General features: G+C 45.4%; 2 protein-coding genes across 2 annotated transcripts in view; both read left to right on the top strand.

Moving 5' to 3' along the window:
- The window catches only part of Tll2 (tolloid like 2), a 114,296-nt gene extending 110,851 nt beyond the window's left edge, over nt 1-3,445 (top strand). The window contains exons 20-21 of the mRNA XM_028775450.1: nt 1,445-1,695; nt 3,179-3,445. Of these exons, the coding sequence (XP_028631283.1) occupies nt 1,445-1,695; nt 3,179-3,313 (386 nt within the window). The 3' untranslated portion in view covers nt 3,314-3,445. The remainder of the gene's footprint in view (nt 1-1,444; nt 1,696-3,178) is intronic.
- An 8,648-nt stretch (nt 3,446-12,093) lies between these two features.
- Nucleotides 12,094-23,245, top strand: part of Opalin (oligodendrocytic myelin paranodal and inner loop protein) — a 12,997-nt gene continuing 1,845 nt past the window's right edge. The window contains exons 1-5 of the mRNA XM_028773218.1: nt 12,094-12,108; nt 14,680-14,715; nt 17,732-17,767; nt 19,825-19,944; nt 22,189-22,245. Of these exons, the coding sequence (XP_028629051.1) occupies nt 12,094-12,108; nt 14,680-14,715; nt 17,732-17,767; nt 19,825-19,944; nt 22,189-22,245 (264 nt within the window). The remainder of the gene's footprint in view (nt 12,109-14,679; nt 14,716-17,731; nt 17,768-19,824; nt 19,945-22,188; nt 22,246-23,245) is intronic.

Raw genomic sequence — 23,245 nt, 5'->3', positions numbered from 1 at the left:
TCTACGCTTCATCCACAGGAGTTTAGGGCCACTGAGGAGGGACTTCACCTTCTTGTTCCTTCAGCCGGAGCTCTGGGTGCTCTGAATCAGAGAATTGGCTCAGTGGTAAGAGCACTGGCTGCTCTTGCACAGGACCTGGGCTTGATTCCCAGACCCACAGGACAGCTTACAATTGTCTGGATCTCCAGTTTCAGGGGAGCCAATACCCTCTTCTGGTCTCCACAGACACTGCATACGTGCACACAACACATGCATACGTGCACACAGAGAACGCACACACACAGAGCAAAGTAAGACAAACATAGGTGTTCTGGGGAGTTGGGTCATACTTGGGACATATTTGCAGAATTTAATAAAGTGACTATTTACAGCAGGGCTTAGAGAATGTGGGGACACTCCAAGGGACAGGACAAAGTTTGAGAACCACAATTTTATAGTCACCCCAACTCAGAGGGCAAATGGAAGAAAGGTCTGGGGGGTACTGGGTGCAAATTGCCTAACTTCCCTTTGACCTGCGTGTTGTCAAAGGTTGAATCCAGTTGCAAAGTAGCAGGTCACTGGGTGCTGGGGTGGAGGGATGGAGGGGTGGGAGGTGGAGGGGTGGAGGGATGGGTGTGGAGGGGTGCTAGGGTGCTGGGTTAGAGGGATGGTGGAGTGGAAAGGTGCTGGGGTGGAGGGGTGCTGGTGGTGGCACAGCAGGTAGGAAAGGAGGCATCTTGCCCTCTTGTGCTTATTGTATGTCTCATGAGTTGAAAGTCAGGCCAGACATGAAGTAAAGACAGAAATAAGGACTCAAGTTGGACGGGGGCAGGCCCACCCTGGTAACCAACTCCAGATGGGATGTTAAGAACCAAAACTGCCCACAATCCACACCAAGAGCAGCACTGAGTTCCCCGCCCGGATCCTCCCATCCCACCCCACCCCACCCCACTTCCCCACCTCATCCTACTCTCACCCCCCCACACACACACATACACAGTGTAGTCCCCTTCAGTAGAGAGGAGGTTTCCCTGTTGCCGTGTTCAGTTGCAGTTCTGATATGCTTTTATTGCCCTCTGCTGGCAGATGCCACAAATTACAGTATACTCCAGCGCTAGTGTGAGCCCTTTCTGCTTCCAGTCCCTCCAAGGCTTAAACTAGTCAGATCGGTCACATCCCTGGAAACAGTCAGGCAACCCACTCGTCAGCTCCTTTTCTTGATTAGTGGGGAGAGAAGGAGTAGCTAGTCTTTCTCAGCAGCATTCTTGGGGCCAGTTTGGATGGAACCCTGCCCTGTGCCGCACTGGCCTCTGCTTGCTCCTCATACAGTAGGATGGTGAGGTTGCCTATCTCCTCCTGCAAGGCACACAACAGACTGTGGAGGTGGTGATGGGAAGCAGTGGGCTGATGTCCAGACTCTGGGTGCCAGGGGAAAGGATGAGCCTTTGTCTTCTCTCTGCTGCAGAGTGTGGGGGCAGGCTGAAGGCCGAAGTACAGACCAAAGAGCTCTATTCCCATGCCCAGTTTGGGGACAACAACTACCCGAGCCAGGCCCGCTGTGACTGGGTGATAGTGGCAGAAGACGGTTATGGCGTGGAGCTGGTATTCCGGACCTTTGAAGTCGAGGAGGAAGCTGACTGTGGCTATGATTTCATGGAGGCCTACGATGGGTACGACAGCTCGGCACCCAGGCTCGGCAGATTCTGTGGTTCAGGGGTGAGTCTGAGGGATGTCCAGGCCACCTCCGGATGCGTGAAGAACAGACCTGAGCTGGAGTCCTAGTTAGTCCCACCACTGTGAGCCACAGCCAGGAGCCTGTTTGACTGGGACAGAGAGGAAAGGGGAATCCCCAGAGATGGGTTAGGAGGTAGCCAGGTGTTTTCTAGTCACACAAAGGACATTATCAGTGAAGAGGACTTTATTCTTTTGCCTTTGTCCCTGTTTTTCAAAAGAGTATTCCCCTTAATTTTTATTTGAGCTTTATGAATTCATTATATTTGCATATATTCCCTATATTCACAATTCTTTTTGTTGTTGCTCCTGTTTTTCAAGACAGGGTTTCTCTGTGTAGCTCTGGCTGTCCTGGAACTCACTCTGTAAACCAGGCTGGTCTTACACTCACAGAGATCCACTGGCCTCTCCCACCCAAGTGCTGGGATTAAAGGCATGTGTCACCACCTGGCTTATTCACAGTTCTTATTCTAAGCAATACCAAGTGTCTTTGAAGATTACCAATCATTCTTGGTATAAACATAATGTCAAGGTCATTACTTTCCTCTGTATTGCCCACTTCCTGGGCTCACTGTATCCCCAGCACCTGCCTCAGGGTGGACATACAGTCTGTGCTCAGTGGGCATATAGGAACCAGTGAGAGCGATGTCCTGGCTACTTTCTAGACACACCATGCTATCCACCATCTGTCCTGGGCTTCAAACATTGTCTTTGCTGATCACGCAGGCTTTTTTGCCATTGCCTGGGCATATGCAAATCATTCTGGAGTTGCCACTGCTCCTAGTGTAAAACAGACATCCAGCCCAGTAATCATGTCTTTGAATGGTTATCCTTCTGTTTTTCTTTGTTCTCCCCCAAAGAAAGAACCAAATAAGATCTCCCTTTTAAGGAGCCCCTTGGGGGTCATAATTAGTGGAAAGCCCTGTTTGGCATCCTCCAGTTCTGGCAGGCAGCAGCCATGGCATCTGGCTCCCACCTTGCAGACGACCTGGCAGAAGCCTCCTGACAAATGTAGCAGCTCCACCCACTTGTTGGCCACAACAGAATGTAGACTGAACAGTGGTTTTCCTCCAGGTTTCCTGGCAGACACATCACAGTGTTAAAAATTACAGAGCAGGAGATCCATGGAACAAACTTCACAGTCAGAAAGGCCCGAGTGTGGGTCCTGCTACCCTGTGTGATCTTGATACTATGAAGTTTGCGTCGCATGAGATCTGGATGTGGCCAGCACAGTGCCTGGCCCACCTGTGCCCTGACATATGATAGATGTGTGTCTAGGCTCAGCTTTTTAAAAACAGAGCCCAGGGTGTCTTCCTTTGAAAAGGAGCCTGTTGGGATGTCTGTCAGAGCATCTGGTGACCTCATGGCAGCTATGGCCAGCCTCAGGCACCATCTCTGCACACCCTCCTCTGAATCCCAACAGTAGCCAACTGACCTAAAATCCAGCTCTCCTTCTTCTTTCCCTCAGCCGTTAGAGGAAATCTACTCTGCAGGAGACTCACTGATGATTCGCTTCCACACGGATGACACCATCAACAAGAAAGGCTTTCACGCCCGATATACCAGCACCAAGTTCCAAGATGCCTTGCACATGAGGAAGTAGCACCTTGGTTCTGGAAAGATAGGGAGACTAAGGATGTTTCAAACACTTGTGAATGAGCAGCCCCCAGTGTACAGTGTTTTTCTCCACAACAAAAACTCAAACTACATTCTTGAAACTATGTATCTGGGTGACAGTACATGCCTTTGGCCAACAGGAGGAGAAAGAGGGGCCCATTGGTTCTGTCTGTGGTGTGATCAGTTGCAGCTTCTGGAGGAGGTCAAAGTTTGAAGTTAGTGGTCAAACAAGATGTGCTTCTTCACACTTGTTTACAAGCTTTGTTCCTATGGGGCAAAAGGCCAGCCTGGGGCAAAAGGCCAGCCTGGGAAAAAAAAGCTGCCTCTTTCTCAGCTCTGGACTGGCTTCCATAGGTGACATGAGCCCATGCTGGTGACTTGGCTGCCTTCTGACAGTACTGGGCATCAAGGATTAGAGATTGACAGTGGCTACGATGTTACTCACAGGTGTATCTGAATGCTTTTGTGTAGCTCTCCCAGAGTCAAGCCAATCAAGAAACCTGAGACTGTGGACACAAGAGTTAAGCAGCATCCCAGGGCACAGAGAGGAGGCTCAACCTGGGAACCACGTAATGGAGTTGGAAGACCTTGAGCATTTTCCTGTCACTGCTTGTCCTTATGTTCTCTGGGGTGCCCCTTTCGTCAGTCCCCATTCGGAAAGGGGAACCTCACTGTCACTCCTAGCAGAATATTCGTCGGTGAGCACTCCCAGGTTGCTGAGACACCTAGCATCATCCAATATTCCTCCACTCAGTGGCTTAGATGTCACCTGTGCTGGGGTTCCCCACCAGCTTCCTGGAATCTCCATCTGTGAAGGCACCTGGTCTATCATACGTCATCCCCTGGACAGCCATTTCAAACAGCATCTGTGAGACGTGCCACATCATCTCAGGACCAATTCAGGTCTCACTATGAGAAAACTAGTAATTCCAAGTTGTGTAAGAGCCATCATCTCTGGAATAAGTTGGTCTGTGGCACACATGTAACCAGACAGGTTAGAGTGCATTGGCAGCTTTGCTGGGGTTAACTGGGACCCAGCCATCCACTTGCCCTAGGAATTCTCAATGCCCTGCACTTGCTCTAGAGAAGTGTTAAGGGTGATGTTTACATAATTTTAATGCCTCAAGGTATAATTGAAATAGTGAGGTAGTTTTGAATGGCATTTCATTAAGGCATCTCTGGGCATTATGAGCTAAAAGCTGTGGTATGTTAGCTTTCTAAGAGCATTTATGTTGGAATACTTTTAAAATAATGTTTACATAACTGCAAGTCCTGTTGGGTTGGTGGCGGACACAGGGCGGCACAGGAGAGGGTTGTCAGAGATGGCATGGCTCCCGAGCACCAGAATCCCTATGTGATGGACTGTCACTTTAAACAAAGCATGTGTGAAGGCTAAAGGTTCTACTTTAAAGAAAAAAATCACAATATCCCAATCAAGAGGATGACATCCAACTGAAATAAGTGCGGGGAGCAAAAACTAGAAGGAGACGAAGAAATGAGAGAGAAATGCATCCAATTATTAATAATAATAATAATATATGTCTGTATATATGTATCTATGTATGTATGTATGTAAGGATCAGCTATCAACGCCTTAACCAGGGCATCGCGACAGTGCCAACCCACTGACTGTGGCTTATCGTCAGACTCTGGTGCTGGCCCCACACCTTATGCCTCTCCCTTCAAAACCAAGACCTCTTCTCTCTTCTCTTGGCTCTGAACTGTAAGCCTCAGCCTCCATCCTGTCCTGATGGCTGGCACACCCACCCAGGGAGCTTCATATGGTAAAAGAGACAGCGTATGCCATGGTTCTTGTCCCATCAGCCCACTGGGATAGATTCCACTTCTCTGGTTGTGTGTGTATGTGTGTGATGTGTGTGTGGTGTGTGTACGTGTGCATGTGTATATGCGTGATTAGCTTTTATTTTTTCCTCATCTTGTCTGTCAAGGGTGGAATGGAAATCAGGATGCATAAGGTATCTGCCACCCATCTCACTCCACACAGATAAAAAAATCTGTATTTTTAACCTTTAGAAATGTAACTAATTGGCACATCACATGGAAAAGAGGAGCTGGGGAGAATAGGGGTTGGTTTCAGCATTTGCCACCCTGGTGACACACTGCTAATTCTTTTTAGTGTGAATGTTGTCAGAAGCGCACAGTTTCGGCGGAGGCCAGCTTACAACAATGGGGCTCTTATGAAAGCTCTTATTTAGGCCTGCGAGTGACATATTCCCAGAAGACAGGCTCTGATTCAACACGGGCTGCTTGAGAGCCCCTCCTCTGAGAGCCAGCACCCACAGGGATGTGCACATGACACAGGCCCTGCAAAGAACCACAGGCTGAGTTCCAAGAGTAGTTCACTCCACAGACAGACCCAGGTGCCCACTTTGGCCCTTCCAATTGCTCAGTGGTCTTTCTGGAAATGTCAGATGTGGATGGATAGAAGGGCTTGAGGATAGCCCTTCAACTTACCGTCCCCTTTATGTGGGACCAGGCCTGAGGGTGTCATAGAGCTCTAAGATCCAAGGACTGCCTCTGGGACAAATGATATAAGGACACATTTGGAGCTTGGGACTCCAGGCTGATCTATTCTTGTATGTTAGCAGAAACCAGAGCCTGTCCCCCAGGGTGGAAAACGTCTCCAAACAGCTGAAGCCAAGCTGTGTATTGATTCACTGTTTTCTCTAAAGTATCTTTCTCAGTATTTCCCTCTACACAGTCAGAGTATTCATACAAGTCCCAGTCTGTTTAAATAATTGTATAAACACAGTTAACCAGCAAGTCTACATAAGAACATGCTGTCCGTTTGGCCCTGTTGCTCTTCAGGGTTCTTGGTATTGTTCATGCAGTTTGGGAAGCGATGGCCCCTTAGCATCCACAGATGTTTTTAAAGTTTGCTTTGCAGATTGTGATCAAAGTTCCAAATATCTAAAAATGTTCTTTTTTAAAAAATAGAAAAGTGTTATCTATAAATATGAAGGTATTTTTTATTTGGAGTAACTTTACTTTTCATGTAAAATGCCAGTCGGCAAGAACACGGGGAGATGATAACCCTTGTCTAAAAATAATGGCTTCATTAAAGAATGTGGATTTGCTGTTGTGTTCTGTGCTTGTGTTACAGTAAAATCTTGGCCCCAATGTGATGGTTTTAGGGGATGAGTCTTTGAGAAGTGAGAGCTCCCTTTCCCCATCCACCATGAGAGAGCAAGGCAAAGACATGGCTGTCTACGAACCAGACATGAAGCCTTCTCACACCAGCATTGCTGGATCTTGGTCTTGGACTTGACAGATACCACAAGCATCTGCCTAAGGCACCCCGTTGTTTATGAGATGCCCAGCATACGGAATTCTCTCAATCTAGGCAGCCACTTAGCATTTAGACAGTCATTGGTCTGACTAGGAGTGTCTGCATTTAAATACTGGAAATGTAAGTGATCAGAGAATCAGAGTTTGAGTCCCCAACCTCACTAAGGGCACTCCTTCTGCTGCTTCTAAGGAGATGCTTCTCTGGCCCAATACAGAAAGCCCCAAACTTACAATGATTGGACTAAACAGGTTTTTTGGGGAAAAAAAACCTTACAGTGGTATAAAAATGATATGCATTCAGTAGAAGCCATGCTTTCAAATGTTTAATTTTCAGTTTGGACTAGGCAAGCAGTATGTGGTAAGATACCCTCTCATGGCATCATGTGATCACAAGTGTTGGCAAAACGGCACGATAATATTGTTACCAAACAGTGGGGCTCGGGAGGTTGGCGTGTTCTATGAATTTTTGACTTAAGCTGTTTGTAATTTACAGTTGGGCTGTTGGGCATATTTGCCTTCTACATTATGGAGCATCTGTAGGTATGCCCATCCAGAGGAGGAGAGGTATTTACCTCACATATCCCCTTTCCTTGGCTTAACACTTCCAAGTGCATTCTGCAGACCCGCTTCTGAGCACGCACTGGAGAGACCCTGAAGCAGTCTTCCTTGATGTGGCTCACTCCAGACTCACCTCCTTCGAGAACCAGGGTCTTGATCAGTTGGCAAATGGGTGAGGTATTTTGGAGCACACTTTCCTAAGGACACTCTCAGGAGAGTGACTGTCCAGGAATCCCTGTTGTTGAAACCTCAGGAGCAACCCACTCTCTCCCAGAGCCTGGTCCCTTGACTCTCTTCTCCGCAGGCTCCACTACATCCAGGCAATACTGCCTGATGTAAGATGCTTAAGCTGAGGTACCACTTAACTAAAGGTGCCAACCATCCTTCTGAAGGGATGGTGTTCCCATCAGAGGGAGAGTTGGGAGTCGGTAAGAACGTTGTGAAAAGAGACAGAAAGGACCTGAGTAGCCTTGTAGATCCATAGCCAGGACACAGGAAAGAGGACATGGTCCTTTGCTTGGCTATAGGTCCACCTATAATTCTATGTCTTGCAAGAAAATTTAGCAGCCTGGCCTGGAAGAGTTGTGTTGATTAACCATCCAATCTATAGATAGAGGCTGGGTAAATGCGTTCACTTCCTACAGAGGCAACTGTGGCTTTACGTCTGGGTCTTACTATGTTGACTCTGTGACTTCTAGATTCCAGTATTTTTAGTTTAGGTACTCACTGTTGTTTTGGAAGCCCCCAGAGAGAGAGAAGTCACATAGATCATGTTCAGTAGAGGGATCCAGTGCCTTGCACACTGACTGGTGACAACAGTGGCTGTTGCTCTTGACTATCCATTAGCATCCAGGAAGCACCCTGACCCCTTCTGGTCATTTGAATCAGAGTCTCTGAAGGTAAACCTGAAGGCCTTGGCATTGGAAAATTTTCTAAGCTCCCATGGGATTGAGGTATACAGGTGGGCTGAAAAGCTCACCCAGTTGAAGGCATTCTAGGTCCCTTCCGGTATAACATCAAACTGCCGTGTTCACAGGAGCCTGTGATTCTGGGTGCACACCAAGCAGAAGTCAACACACATGGCTAGCCTACAGTTCTGTGTCCCGCCTCTCTTTACCTCTCTATAGTCTTCTCTTGGTGGTTTTTATGAACTAATCAGGGTATTTTTTTATAATTCGTTTTTTGTTATCAATTCACTATTTCTGTGTGCTTGTGTACATGTATACATGCTCATGTGTGTGCATGTGCGCACGTGCGCATGCGTGTGCATGAGTGTGTGTGTCTCTGTGTGTGTGCACATGTGGAGATCTAGAGGTCAGTCTGATGTGAAGTGGCTTCCTCTACCTCTCTGCACCTCAGGTTTTGAGATGGAGTCTCTTAATGAATCTGGAGCACGTCAGTTCAGTTAGGCCAGCCAGTCCCTAAGTTCCAGGGACGTGGGATCTCCTGTCTCTGCCCCCATCTCCCTTCAGTGCTAGGCAGGCACACTGCTGACTGAGCTGTCTCTCCAGCCTTACAACTTACTATTTTAAGAGGCAAACTCATGACAGAAATCATGAACAAAGCCTCAACTCTAGGAAACTTGCACTCAAGTAAGGCATGAGGGCTGGAAGTCAAACCTGTCACCAGGCTGGCCATGGACTGCTGGATGTGCCGTTCTTTGTCATAGCCACAAACCTGCCTCACACAGAGCAGCCTCAGTACCTCTCAGGTAGCTATTTCTTGTGCCAATGCGGATGTCACGTTGCCCATGTCACGGTTTAGGATTTATTTAGTGTGACGCCTGACTGTTGGAGGATGGAGCAGTTTACCTCAGCCTTCTTGTTCTACACCCCCCCTACACACACACACACACACACACACACACACACACACACACACACTGTGTAGTGTGACTGTGTCCGAAGAGGTCAGAAGAACATGTAGGGTCCCTTGGGACTGTAGTTACAGGCTATTGTGAATTGTCCAAAGGGAACTTGAACTACAGAGCCATCTCTTTAGCCCTGTCACCCACTGCTTCTAATGAGTGCAGCTGCCAGAGCTCCCAGCTCTCAGGCCAGCTTGTGGCTTCTTTGCTTCAAAGTAAAAAGGACAGAAAATAAAGGCAAAGAGAAGGAAGACTGGGGCCACATGAAGTGTGCAGGGGAAGCTCACCAGCTGAGGGCTTGGCTACTCCCCTGACCATACATGGCGTGGCAAGGGCTTTCCTGGGAGTACCTCTAGCCCTGCCTCCCATCATTCCCAGCTGGTGTCCTACAAATGGGAGACACGGAACGCCAGTGCCAGTGAGAGAGAAGCTTGCCAAGGGAGCCTGTCAGAAATGGTAAGTAAGAGTTAGCATCTTTTCTCAGCCTGACCTTTCTCTCACTGCGAACCAATTCCAAGACTTTAAGGTTCAATTCTCCCAGGTCAATACATATAACTTATTATATGTTACACATATACACATAGAACTTATTATATTATTACAACAAAGTCTTGGAGCTTGGCTTTTCATTGTTTTCTAGGTGAAAAATATTAATTAAAAAAATCTCATCCAATATGTGCTGACCTCACCTTTTACTTGATGCAAAGCTTTTCTTCCAACCATGGGGATACAGGAGAGGCGGTTCAGGTATCTTCATTTCCTGGGGGAAGGAAGCCTTGGGTTCAGAGCCACGATCTCCTCTGTCCTCCTTCAGTCTTCTGCCGGCTGCTTTCTCAGCAATGTGGGCTCCACCTTTTCTTACTGACGTGTGATGCGTGTCTGGTTGTGACTTGGCCAAGAAGTTTGTTAAATCAGGAGGAAAATCAGGGGGCTTTTTTGTGTGCATGAATTCTAGACTTTATAGATACATAAAATCACCTCTCTCTCTCTCTCTCTCTCTCTCTCTCTCTCTCTCTCTCTCTCCCCCTCCCTCCGTGTGTGTGTGTGTGTGTGTGAGTGTGTGTGTGTGTTTAGGTGTTTAGGCTTAAAAGTAGACATGAAACTGCCTGGAAGTGGTGAAAGGGGAGGAGCGTAGGACCACAGGACATGCTTAAAGTACTTTATATACTTAAATGAAAATGGCCTTGCGTATAATATATAGCATAAACGAATGTAATAGTATGTAACATAATAAATATAATATATTATGTACAATTTAAAAATTAAGTTGGCTTTTGGTTATAAACATTAGTTTATAAGCCCTAATTATTTTTCTACTTATTCTAGGAGAAATAACACACACACACACACACACACATATATATATATATATATATATATGTATATACACATACCAAACTCTTGCCAAATCATGCTTATTTAGTGCCCCATTACTGAAAATTAGATTTGTTTCAGCAGAGTGTCCCGGTTGGGTTGAGATAAGGGATCAACTTTCTCATTAATATAATAATCTCAGAGTCAGTCTGACCCAAGTTCAAGTTGTTAAAGGGTATACTGTGGTAGTTTATGTGTTAGAGCATTTCTGGTTCAATGCTACTAAAATCTGTGAACTTCCCTGAAAATAACACAGGTAACTGACAACGAATGAGCAACTGGAGTACTTATATTAAATATTTTCAGTATATATGTGTGTGTATAAATATGGAATGCTTATATTAAATATATTCTATATATGTGTCTGTATAAATTTAGAATATTTATATTGAATATATTCAATATATATGTGTGTACATAAATATGTGTGCATATAATATTCCTGGCTGAATATTACCCAGCCTTTACTGAGGAGATTCTGAGGAGTTTGCCACAGCCCTGGGTGGCTTAGAGGACATTATGCTGAAGGGCATATGCCGTAAGTAACTACAGCAGGCCTCACATGGGATTTAAAGACAAGAGATGAGGAGTCACAGGACTTAGGAAGACCTGAAACCTAACCCAGTACTTACCACTGACCTCTGGAAGGAAGCTCCCCTTGGGCTAGGTTTCCTCACCTGGGTTTCGGGGATAATAGCGCTGCCCTCATGGGAAGTCTCAGAACAGTGTCCATGGCGGTCACTGTCTGCTGCCGCTTTCCCTTCATAAGTAGTAAACTCATGAGGGATACTCAGCCACTGAAGATGCCAAGGGTGTCGTAGTAAAAATTGAATCTCAAATCAGGGTTACTACTCCACCTTTGATTATTCAGTTCCCAGATAAAAGACAGCCAACTTTCATATTTATAATAAGCAGCATCAGAGCTGGGCAGAGATCTACCTTCTATGCTATAATGTCCGCTTCCCTGACCATAACCCCAGGATATGACTTGCCATGTTGCATCTGTGCCGTTCCTGACTCCAACTGGCCAGCCCTCATGGCCATGTTTCCGTGACTCACTTACCCCATGGCATCTTCTCTCCATCTTCTCTCCCTTTCTCTTCATCCTCCTCTGACACTCCCTCCAGCCCTCCCCCGCCCCCAGGAATTGAAACCTCATCTCCCTCTGTTCTGTCCTTCTATAGGCTGCCAACATCTTTATTCAACCAATAGTTTTAAACTAAGAAGAATGGTCACATAGCATTACTTTGTCTATGTGCAGATTCTCTCATTCCCTGGGGGCAACCAGGCCATGGGGACCAATAGTTAGCATTACAGTACATAGCAAAAGACCAAACCTCAACACAAGGGCCCTTAGAAACAATCTATAGCCGTGACACTGATAGACAATTTGTTTTCTTTACTATGGGTGCTTGATGCTAACAATCCCACCTGACAAGGACCTACGGAGTGGCTTCCCTATGCCAGCTCTGTGCTAGACAGACCTTAAAGAACATGACATCATGTGAGCTCTATCCGTCCAGAACATTTGCAGGCTGGGAGGGGCTGCCGCATACAGTGTGTCCTTTGAACTTTTCCTGGGAAGTAAACAGGATGAACAGTACCCATTTCCAGAATGGAAAAACTGAGCCTGGCAGGATAGAGGGGGCTGTGGGGATATGGAGACCCAAAAGGTTTGTCTTCTCCAAGACAACACAACTTCAAAGTGTCAGAGGCTGTATCCACACCCAGATCTGGTGGCTCAGAGCCCAGGGTTGCCTCAGCACCACCCGCTCCTGCCAGCTGCATCTCTAGAGGGCTCTGTGCCATCTCTTTCTCATCATGACAGCATGACACTGTTTCTACAAAATATGAAAGTCTTTCTGAAATTGGCCAAAACCTTCGTCACCCGAATGTCAAAAAAACAACGCATGCAAAGACCCACTTGTTTGCAGCCTTTCTCCTCCATCTCCTCCAAAGGAAGCTTTGTCTGTGGCCTCCTGACGTCACTACTAATGAGATAAGTCTGGACAGCTGCATAACCATGGTGGTCAGCAAGTGTCCTTGGGCACCTGTAGGCTCGGGTAGCATCAGCATGAAGGGCAGCAAGGAGCCTTGGCCTGAGGGTCTCAGGTGCCACCCTGGCTCTAACAGTCCGGAAGAAGTTTGTTGATTCACCTGCAGAAACCGAGGTGTTGCAGGGAACCCCTGTGGGTTGTTAGGGAAGTGTCATCAGAGAACTCTGGTACTGGTGACAGCTGACTTAGCTGTGTGAGGACTCATTGCCATGCTTGGGCCTTGTGAGCTTTCCCTGTAAAGGGAAAATGCACTGTTACCAAGTGGCAGAGCAGTGGGCAAAGTCAGCATTGTGATGTGTGGACTAGATGGGGCCATCTTAATAAAGGATCCAGTCTTTGGGGTGGAGTCGGGAAGCTCCCATTCCTTAGCCCATGTGATCTCCAGCCCACAGGTGAGGTGATTTTCTTGGTTTTGTACTTGTGGGGTTCTGTGATGGGGACCTGGCCTCAAGCTCTCTGATCTGGACCCAGAACAAGATGCCTGTTTTCAGAGAGGAGCTGAAACTGTTCTCACTTGTTCATGCCACGACGTCTTGTGAATCCCTGGCCACTCTCTCTCTCCTGTGCCGTGAGCTCTTTCGCACTTTGAGGCACTTCAACCCTCCTGTGTTATTTGGGATGCTTTAGACTTTCTCATTATTTCGCCACCCATGTGGGGAGCTGCAGTGTTAGCTGCTGCCAAACCGCTTCCCAGGTCACCTGCCCCGCTGGCTCTAATCCTCTAACCTCATAAAATGGAAACTCCAGAAGCTTGTAAGTTATCAGCCAGATTTATGACAGCAAATCCTTAATCCCCAAAATGACCACACAAAGAGTTCAAAACTCAGTTGATATAGACACAAGCTGCACACCTAGATTGGACAGCTGTGCCCTACATTACTCTGTCGTCTTCTATGAAATCCAGTTACTTATGGATCCTAGGATCATGTGATTCTTGTGATTCATCTTCTCCCTCAGGTTCCATCTTGTCTCTCCTGTCTCTTCCTCCTCCTCCTCCTCCTCCTCCTCCTCCTCCTCCTCCTCCTCCTCCTTCTCTTCCTCCTCCTCCTCTTCCTTCTCCTTCTCTTCCTCCTCCTCCTCCACCTCCTCCCTCACTCTCTCTCCTCTCTAAAACTTTCAGCTCCACCCCCTTCTTCCACTGCCCAGTCACAGGCTCTAGTCTTATCTGACTAATTAAGATTTCTCCTGACCTCACCTGAGTACAGGTGCCCCTTTTTAGGGGCCAGAATTGGAAAACATTTAATATGAAAAGTTAGTGAATGTTTGCTGACTGAGTAACATATCCAGTCTTGAGGTGCTGCAGGGGTGATCAAGAGCTGGGAGGCAGAAGGAGCAGGGGTGCCAGGAGATGGGGCTAGAGGAGGCCTCAGCCAGGAACCAGGAATGAGGATGAATGAAAGTCCAGAAGATAGAATGAAGAAAGAGGATCGGGGAAGGCCACTGGCTAAGCCATGGCAGGGTCCACCCATTGCTGCCAGCAGCAGGGAAGGGACTTGATACTGTTAGAAAAATATGTGTCAATCAGTCCAAACTGGAATGCCGGGGAGAGATAGGGGGAGCAGAAAGGAGCTGCTGGAGACCTTGGCAGGATCTGATCCTAATAAGAGGCATTTGTGAGGAATTTGTAAGCTGGGAATGGGGTGGAAAGTTTATATATTGATTGTGCACAATTGGGAAGGGTAAGCAGGTGCAGAGAGAGCTGGGTTAAGTTCAACTCTGCTCCCCTGACTGGTTCAGCTCAAACTTGGGAATGTCCCCCGCCTCCCAGCATCTCTCTCTGGTTAACTCTCCCGGTAAGGTGATTAATAGTCAGGGCTTAAACCATTCCACTTGGGGCAGCTGATCTGCTCTACGGTGAAAACAGAACTAAGTACTTCAAATTCTCACAATTCTCCCCCTGAAAGGCATTCTGGGAAAAGTCAATTTCCAGTGCCTTGGTGAACTCCTCAGTCTATTCCTGGCTGGGGAGCTGGAGAGGGAGAAGAATAGACTCACTACTGTGGGGACAGCTCTCCAGCACCCCAGCTCCTGCACTGACTGTTCTGTGACTGGGAACTGAGAGGCTCTGGTGGAGCCCATCTCTGGGTTCAGTACATCTTCCCCCCGGGTTGCTGTGGCTTGGAGGGAGAGGTTTGGGAGGTTGCTAACCATTCCTGGGAGTTTTAATGTTCTTTTTCTCTCTTGCAGAGTTTTTCACTGAACTTTACACTGCCATCGAATACAGTAAGTAGAATAGTTAGACCCCTGTCTCCAGGCAAGTCAGTGAAGGTCAAAGGACTTACTGTCTCCCATGTGCACTGAGTAGAAAGTATAGTCTGTATTGAGCAATGTTTGCTTTAATTTAAATTTTTCCCTCCCTCTCTGGTGTGTGTGTGTGTGTGTGTGTGTGTGTGTGTGTGTATGTATGTATGGTAAGTGTACATGTGCCATGATATGTGTGTACGGAAGTCAAGACAACTTACTGGAGTGAGTCAGTGTTCTCCTTCCACCCTGTGTGTTTTTAACTAACAACAACAAAAAGAAGAAGTATAAATCTACATTTTGAAAAAGAAAATCAAAGCCCTAAATTTCCATCAACAGAAAACACTGAGACAGGCAACAACCCCTGCTGTCTGACTTTATATATGCAGCAGCGCCCCCTGCTGTCTGACTTCACAATATTCAGACTTGTTCTTCCTTCTGAATGCTCTTACCCTACGCATAATTTTGTATCTTAAATATTTTCCAGCAGTGTTTATAACCACAACAGAGGATAGTCACACATTAGTCTTCAAATGGTTTGTTTATGAGCTCCAGATGGGAATAACCATGTGATAGACATATCATTATAGGTGAGACTTTTTTGTAGTTTCTTTTTTTTGAGACAAGAGTTCCTAGTGTAGATCTGATTGGCCCTGAGCCTTCAATGTTCCTAGTGCAAGGATAACAGGCATGTGCCACCATATCGGACTGCATCTGTATTTGAGATTAGTTCCTTAGTGTGGGGTGTGGGAAGGGAGTGGTTGGGCTAATCAAGACCGAGCATTTTCAGTGGGTAAAGCTATTGACAAGTCTGTGACACCTTACACAAGACATTTCACTTCACTGTGCCTCACTCTTATCATCTGTAAAATGGAGGCCATGTTGGTCCTGCTTGGTTCAGTATTATGAACTGTGGGTCAGTCAATATGGGAGAAGGGCTTGGACAACCTAGCACACAGTGGCTGCTCCACAAGCATTTCACATGCAACTAACAGGTGCTCATGGGAGCAGAAATACCATCAGAAGAAACAGGAAGGTAGCCATGCTACCTAGGAGAAATGAAGAGGGGGAAGCCTCGCCCCAAGCTCTCCTTCCCTACCTGCAGGATCTAGAGAAACCAGCTTCTCACCTGTCCTTGGGCTCTTCTATGTTCTAGGTGTTATTATTTATTTAGAGCCAGGTGGTGGTGGTGCACACCTTTAATCCCAGTACTAGGAGGGCAGAGGTAGGTGGATCCCTGCGAATTCAAGACCAGCTTGGTCTACAAAGTGAGTCCAGTACAGCCAGGCTCCATTACACAGAGAAATCCTATCTTGAAAAAAAATATATCATTTATTTAGAAACTGGATCTTGCCAGTATCCCAGGATAGTCTTGAACTCAAGGTTTACCTTCCAAGTGCTGAAATTAAAGGTGTGTACCCCACTATGCCTGATACATTTTTATTTTTTGCCCTAACAATCCCAAGTAAATTTCTGTACTTTGAAGACAGAATGCCTTACCTGAAATAATGGTAGTCTTTCCCCAAAGTCCTCAGAAAGACAATACTTTATACCAGGACACTGCAGGATCCCAGTGATATGAGAGTGTGTGGGGTCGTGTCATGTCATGAACAACAGACAACGCTGCCACCATCGGTGAGGGAACAAAGAGGCCTGTTCTGGAGTTCAAATGTTCAAGTTCAGGTTAGATTTATCCCTGGCCATTGTGCTCATCAAGGTCACTGAGAGGATTAAATAGAAATAGACCCTGCTGGTATTGTGAATGCTTTCAAGGGATGACATAAGGTCATGATTGCGGTGATCGTGTGATCCCTAAAATCCCCAGAGGTGGCTATTACTGTCCCTCTTTTATTTAATTTTCTTTTTCCATTTTCATGTTGGTATATGTGGTATGCATTAATGTGTATGCACGCTCCGTATGTACATGGGCATGTGTGTGTGTATGTGTGTAAGTACATGCACATGTGTGTGCATGTGGAGGCTCATGGTTGATGTTAGGAATCATCCTCCATGACTCTTTAACCTTATTCATTGACAAGGTCTCTCAATCAAACCCAGAGCTTGCTGGTATGGATATGGCTAGTCTTGCTATCCAGCTTGCTCTAGGGATCCCTTTTCTGCCTTCTGAACCTGAAATTATGGAAGGTCATGACTTCCACCAGACATTTACATGGGTTCTAGGGTTCTGAACTCTAGTCCTAAAGCTTAGTCACTGAGCTAGCCCCTTAGCCACTGCTTACCCTGTTTTAGCTGGTGAATCGAGATGAGACCCTGCAGCTTCTGAGCAGAGGAAGAAGCCTCCCACTGAAGGCAGAGTAAGCCTCCAACCGTGATCATCATATCCCTGTTTATCGTAATAGGAATCCCATGTCCTATGGGCCAGTGCCCTACCACTGAGGCCCCAGGACCAGGGACTCCATGTAACAGGGCACACAGTGGCTCATGTAATGCTTTGTTCCCAGAGATGCTCTTGAACTACCTCAGACAGGAGTGGCAGGTAGTACCTCTCCTTCCTCAAGCTGAGATGTCAACCAGAATAACATAAAATACTGTTCAGTGTGGGTGTAACCCAGGCCCATGGATGATCTGCAGATGTCACTTGCTCTACGGTGTATTTGGAAGCAGACATGACTTCCTTAGGAACTTCCTTATGAAGTACAGTGTTTATGTTTTCTCCTCGTGGGGACAAGTGGGCTGAAGTGTGCTGGCCCCAGCATGAAGGCCAGAGACAGGAGATGTAGAATGTATTACAGTGATTCACCGGGTAGATAGTGGCGATGTCACTTGACTTTTGGGATTCATTTTCCTCGTAGCCTAATTTCACTCTGATTCTTACTTGGGAAGCAGCTGCACAAGGCTCTGTTTGCAGGTGCTGCTGTTAATCGGTTAGAGGAGAGGCGTTCTTCAGGAATTTGACTTCGTGGTTGACGGGATGCTTTGCATGATGTGTGCTCAACAAATTTTGTTTTCTTATAAAGCATATTCTCCTTTCACACAGACTTCCTCTCCAGTTGCCACGAGTGCCAAAGCCACAGTAAGTGCCCAGTCCCATGATCAAGCCTTGGTTCTGCCGTCCACAGCATGAGGGGAAAGTGCTCTCTCTATCTCTGGCATTCATTGTGAGGATTAAAGCTTGACTTGTGAGGTATTCTCAAGTCCAGGACTAGACTCAATAATTATTCCCATAACCACCCCTGCCCCAAAACAACAGAAAGACTAAAACCACAGGCCCTGGGGCTGGAGAGACTGCTCAGCAGTAAAGAACACTTACCTAAGACCCCTGTTCAGTTCCCAGCATCCACATGGTAACTCCCAACTGCCGGTTACCTAGTTCTTGAGGGTCTTGTGCTCTCCTCTGACCTCCGAAGGCTCCTGCATGAATAAGGCGCACATACATACACATTAAATAATTAAGTAAATAAAATGTAAGCAAGCAAACAAACACACATACAGGCAAATTCACAGAGCATGGAGAAAAGCAGCCAGGGATAGAAGAGTCCATGCCTATGTTTGCATCCGTATGTTGGAAACCAGACAAGACGCATGTACGGTGATAGACTTCAGGATGGTGGTCACCTGTAGGAGGTTGAGAGAATTCTAGGTCTTGATGTGAGCATCAGTTTTATATGTGAAATGACATTCTGCAAACAGTCCTTATTCCATGTATTTATGACACATGTTTTTACATGTTCGTAAAATCACACCCTGCTAGCGTTATACTTGTTGCATAGTTATAAGAATTTGCATATCGTCTTTAGTGTTTCCAGGAAAATCTGCAACCCTAAAACCTTGTGGTGCTACCAGCATATCTGTTACCATTCAGATCAAGGTGGAAGCTTGAAAGCTGGATTATGCACCCAATATAAATGTTTTCGAATAACAACAGATGACATGCGATGTATGAACAGCACTGACTTTTTGTTTCTCTATTTAGGTTATTCTTCTTAATATAATATTTTATTTGTTCTTTTAGAATGTTGTGAGTGCACACAATGTATTTCAATATATCCATCCCCCACTCTCAACTCCAGCTCCCCTTAAATTCCCCTCCATCCTCCTTGAAACCTCCCGTCCTTTTAATTTTTTTAATAACTGCTAAATCCAATTCATGCCGACCTTATACACATAGTTCTGGAGCCAACCACTGGAGTATAGCCGACATACCAGGAAGCAAACCTCCAGAGAAAACTGGCTCTCCCTCTGCTGAAAGCCATTAACGCTAGCATCTCCTCAGCCGGCTGTGGGAGCTTGTGTGGACCACCCCGAGCTCTGCTAGACCCTTGACTAGCTTGATCTTGTGCAGACAGCACAGTTGCCGTGAGCTCCTGTATGGGATGCTCCTGTCTTGAGCATAAGACACTGATTTTCCCTAGTGTCTCTTGACTTCTGTCTCTTCTACCTTTCCTCCCCACTCTTCTGAAACATTCCTTGAGCCTCAGGGGAGGAGATAAAATATAGAAATCCCAGTTTCAACCAAGCACTCCATAGACACACATTCTCTGCACTTTGGCTAGTTGTAAATCTCTACATTAACCATTCTCCACAGTACAAAAAAAAGTTTTTCAGACTGAAGGTGAGCATGGCATTTAATTGTGACTCTGAACTATACCTTGGCTTTTCTTCTTCTGAAGGGTAGTTTGTGCTTCTGTTCTATGAGGCCCCTATTAAAATCGGTTGTCCATTTTTCTAGCACATGACCACCATTCCCAATGGACTTAAACTATATAAATTAGATCCCTTAAGATCCTAGGAGAGCAAGTCATCAGTCATATATGGTACAAATGCCATTTGAAATATTTCATTTCTCTGATGCAGCCAAGGCCCATCCACCTCTTTTGTTTGTTTATTTTAATCACTGAGTGTATCCTCTATTTTGTTTTGTTTTGTTTGTTGAGACAGGGTTTCTCAGTAAAACCATTCCTGGCTTCCCTGGATTTGCTTTGTAGACCAGGCTGGCCTCAAACTCACAGAGATTCACCTGCCTCTGCCTCCTGAATGCTGGGATTAAAGGCATGTGCTACAATGCCTGCTGTATCCTCTATTCTTGAAGAATCAAGACTTTTCTGACTCCATTTTATTTCTCTGTGGCAGGACTGTGGTCCCTCTATTGGACTAGCAGCTGGAATCCCATCCCTGCTGGCCACAGCCCTGCTGGTGGCTTTGCTGTTTACCTTGATCCAGCGAAGAAGAACCATCAATGAGCCTGTCGAGGTGAGATGAGCCATCGAGGTGATGGATGCTTCTTGGCATGTGAATGCGTAGCTTGAATCGGTACTTCAGTGCACTGACCTCTGTCTGACACAAGCACGTCAGAACTCAGGACCTGTGCTGTTTCTGAGGACAAGGCAGTAAACATTTCTGCTCTGTGATGTCCTTTGTCAGTAGGCTCAGGCAGAGCTGATTTGTGTATAACTCCCTGGTTACTTGAGCAAATCTCTGGCAATAAGATGACATTTGGGGTGGCAAAAAATAGGATGGAGAGAGATGACTGGTGCCATACAACATATGTCTGTGCAGTGGGGTGTCATCTACACCGAGGGAGGGAAAAGGTACAAGTCCCATCATTAGATGGTAAGAACATAAGAGAAGACAAGAGACAAAGAAGGATGGAGTGTCTATGGGAGAAGTATGATAAGACCATAGCCTTGCCCACTCCTGTATCTAAATGGGTTTGACTTACAAGAGAATGCACCCCTAACATCCTGTTCAACAAGGCTTCACAGTATGATATACCTCTGTCAAATGGCCTCTAGGTTCCAATTTCACTCTCTACTTATGAACAATCATAGATGATTTTATACCAGTAGATATTAACATAGGGAGATAGAAAGCCTGGCTTCCAAACCAGGCTCTAAATCTATGATTTATGTGAACCTGGACAGGTGACTCAACATCTTCTATGCCTTGGTTAGTTCAACGCTATAAAAAGTATCACGTAACTTCTCTCTCAGGTTGGGGATATTACTGTCCATACAGAGCTTGCCTAAAATATGTAAGGGTATGGAATTCAAACCCAGCACCACAAACAGCAATAATGAAACCTAGCCATAAATGTATACACTCCCTATTTTAAGAGGTAGGAACACTATAAGGATAGCTGGAGACAATGGGCAATAACTATCATTATAGTATGGGTACTGACAAGCTGTAAACTGGAGACACATTAAGAAGTATTGTGGGCAATGGTGACATTATTTATTCAGGCGATAGGTGCTCTTTAAATCAGGAGTTTCTGGTGATGGCGAGATGGCTCAGTGGTTAAGAACCCTCGTTGATCTTCAGGGAACTGGGGTTCTGTTCCCAGCACCTAAATGGCAGCTCCAACCACCTGTAACTTCAGTCATGAGGGATCCAACACCTTTTGGCCTCCACATGTATGTGTTATATAGACATACATGTAGGCAGACACTCAAACACATAAAAACAAAAATGAATGAATGAATGAATGAATGTCTGATGACAGAATATGTCATTGTTCCAAAAACATTTTTTTGGGGGGGAGGCTTGGTTTGATTGTTTGTAGTAGTGGAGATCAAGTCCAGGATGTCCCATGTATTTCCATGTACTCTGCCACTGAGTTGCACTCCCAACCTAACATATGTATATGTATATGTATATGTATATGTATATGTATATGTATATGTATATGTATATGTATATATATATATATATATATATATATCATACACACGCACACAGTCCCCTGCATATCATCCACAAAGGGTCATCTAGTAGTCAAGGCCATCTACTGGTCACTCAACACTGTGACCCTTACTAAACCCTATATGTACTACACACACCAAACTATGATAGCAATACATTAGTCACTCTGATAGATTAATGTCCTTAATTAATAATAAAAGGGAATGACTTAAAATAGAACAATAACCGTGAATGAAGTCTCTTGAGCTCTCTGTCGACTCTCGCGGGCGGGAAGCATATGTAGCATGGAGACCCTGAGCAAGGGGGTGGGATGACGTAGGGTGGCTCAAGACTTTGTCACCTGGTTCAAGATGGCATTTAAAACTTCTGGCTTCTGGAAGCTCCATTAACATCTTAGTATCCCCATTGGCAACTGATACCTGAAACCGTTGTAAGTGCACAAGGGAATTGCTGTAACTACACATACATTGCTGTGGAAGTAGAGCACAGAGGACCCAGTTGTCAACTCATGGCCAGTCTGGTTTCATGTCTGCTCCTGTTCACTTCTTCTGGATGCCAGTTCTGGACTGATGAACTTCTTGAGTCTTTCTGTTTATTTTGCTCAAGGTGGGCTCTTATATGTGTGTTTGCTTTGTTTTAAAGGCTTCTGGCAATTCTGATGTGATTTAAAACACAAGGATTTGAATGATTACAGCTGTGACCCTTCACATACATACATACATACATACATACATACATACATACATACATTTATTTATTATTTATTTATGTATTTATTTTTAACCATTTTAGGAGACTGAGATACCATGTGAAATTTCAGAACTCTATGACAATCCCAAAATATCCGAGGTAAGCACTTTTGATTATAATTCCTGAGAGTGATTGAAAGTGTAGCAATGTAAGGGTTTTTAAGTGTGCACTTGTATAAAGGTGAGACCCTGTGGCAGGAAGGGCAACCAAATGTGTGAAAGCACAAAGGAGGTGTTAGGTATGTCTACTGACCAGAGAGAAATTCAAAGCTGATTTAACATCTGAAAATCAGAGGTTGGATTGTAGCTTAGTGCTAAAGTGCTGGCCTACTACGCGGAAGTGAGCAGGTTCTGTGCCCACCACTGAAAATTAAAATAGCAGCAGCAGAGATGACAATCAACTTAATATAATTTATTTAATGGACAAAAGAAACAGATATGTGGCTATCTTAAAAGAAAAAAATGGGGTTTTGTTAAAACCTGTGATGAAGCTGTTTTATTTATTTATTTATTTATTTATTTATTTATTTATTTAGTGTATATACAATGTATGCGAGTGCACATGGGTATGTTTGGGTATTTATACTATGGAATGTGAGAGGAAGTCAGAGGATAATTTCAGATGTCAGTCCTTCCCACCCACCTTGCTTGTAAAGGATCTCTTTGTTATTTTTTCCTCTGCTGATGCTGGCCCACGATTCCCGGGATTCTCCTGACTCTGCCTCCCAACTCCCTGAAAGAATGCTGGGATTGCAGGTGCTTGTACTTTATCTGTTTTTTATGTGGGCATTGGGGATTCAAACTCAGATCCTTATGCTTGCTAGCAAGCACCATTTCTCCCCAGCCCTTGACATGAACTTTCAAAGCTAAGCTAGAACAGAAACTTAATTTGAAAAGTTACACTCAAGGGAATATGTCTTTAAGATCAGAATTGAATCATGAATGTCCATCATGTACATTCAGCACTGGACTTTAGGTCCTAACCTACACAATGGGATAGTGGGACAGGACAATGTAACACTGAAAGGAAATATAAACAAATATAACATATACATATACATATACATATACATATACATATACATATACATATACATATA

The sequence above is a fragment of the Grammomys surdaster genome, unplaced genomic scaffold, assembly GCF_004785775.1.
Source record: "Grammomys surdaster isolate TR1022 unplaced genomic scaffold, NIH_TR_1.0 66, whole genome shotgun sequence".
NCBI lineage: Eukaryota > Metazoa > Chordata > Mammalia > Rodentia > Muridae > Grammomys > Grammomys surdaster.
The sequence above is the reverse complement of the archived record's forward strand: the minus strand, read 5'-3'. Positions and strand labels throughout refer to the sequence as shown.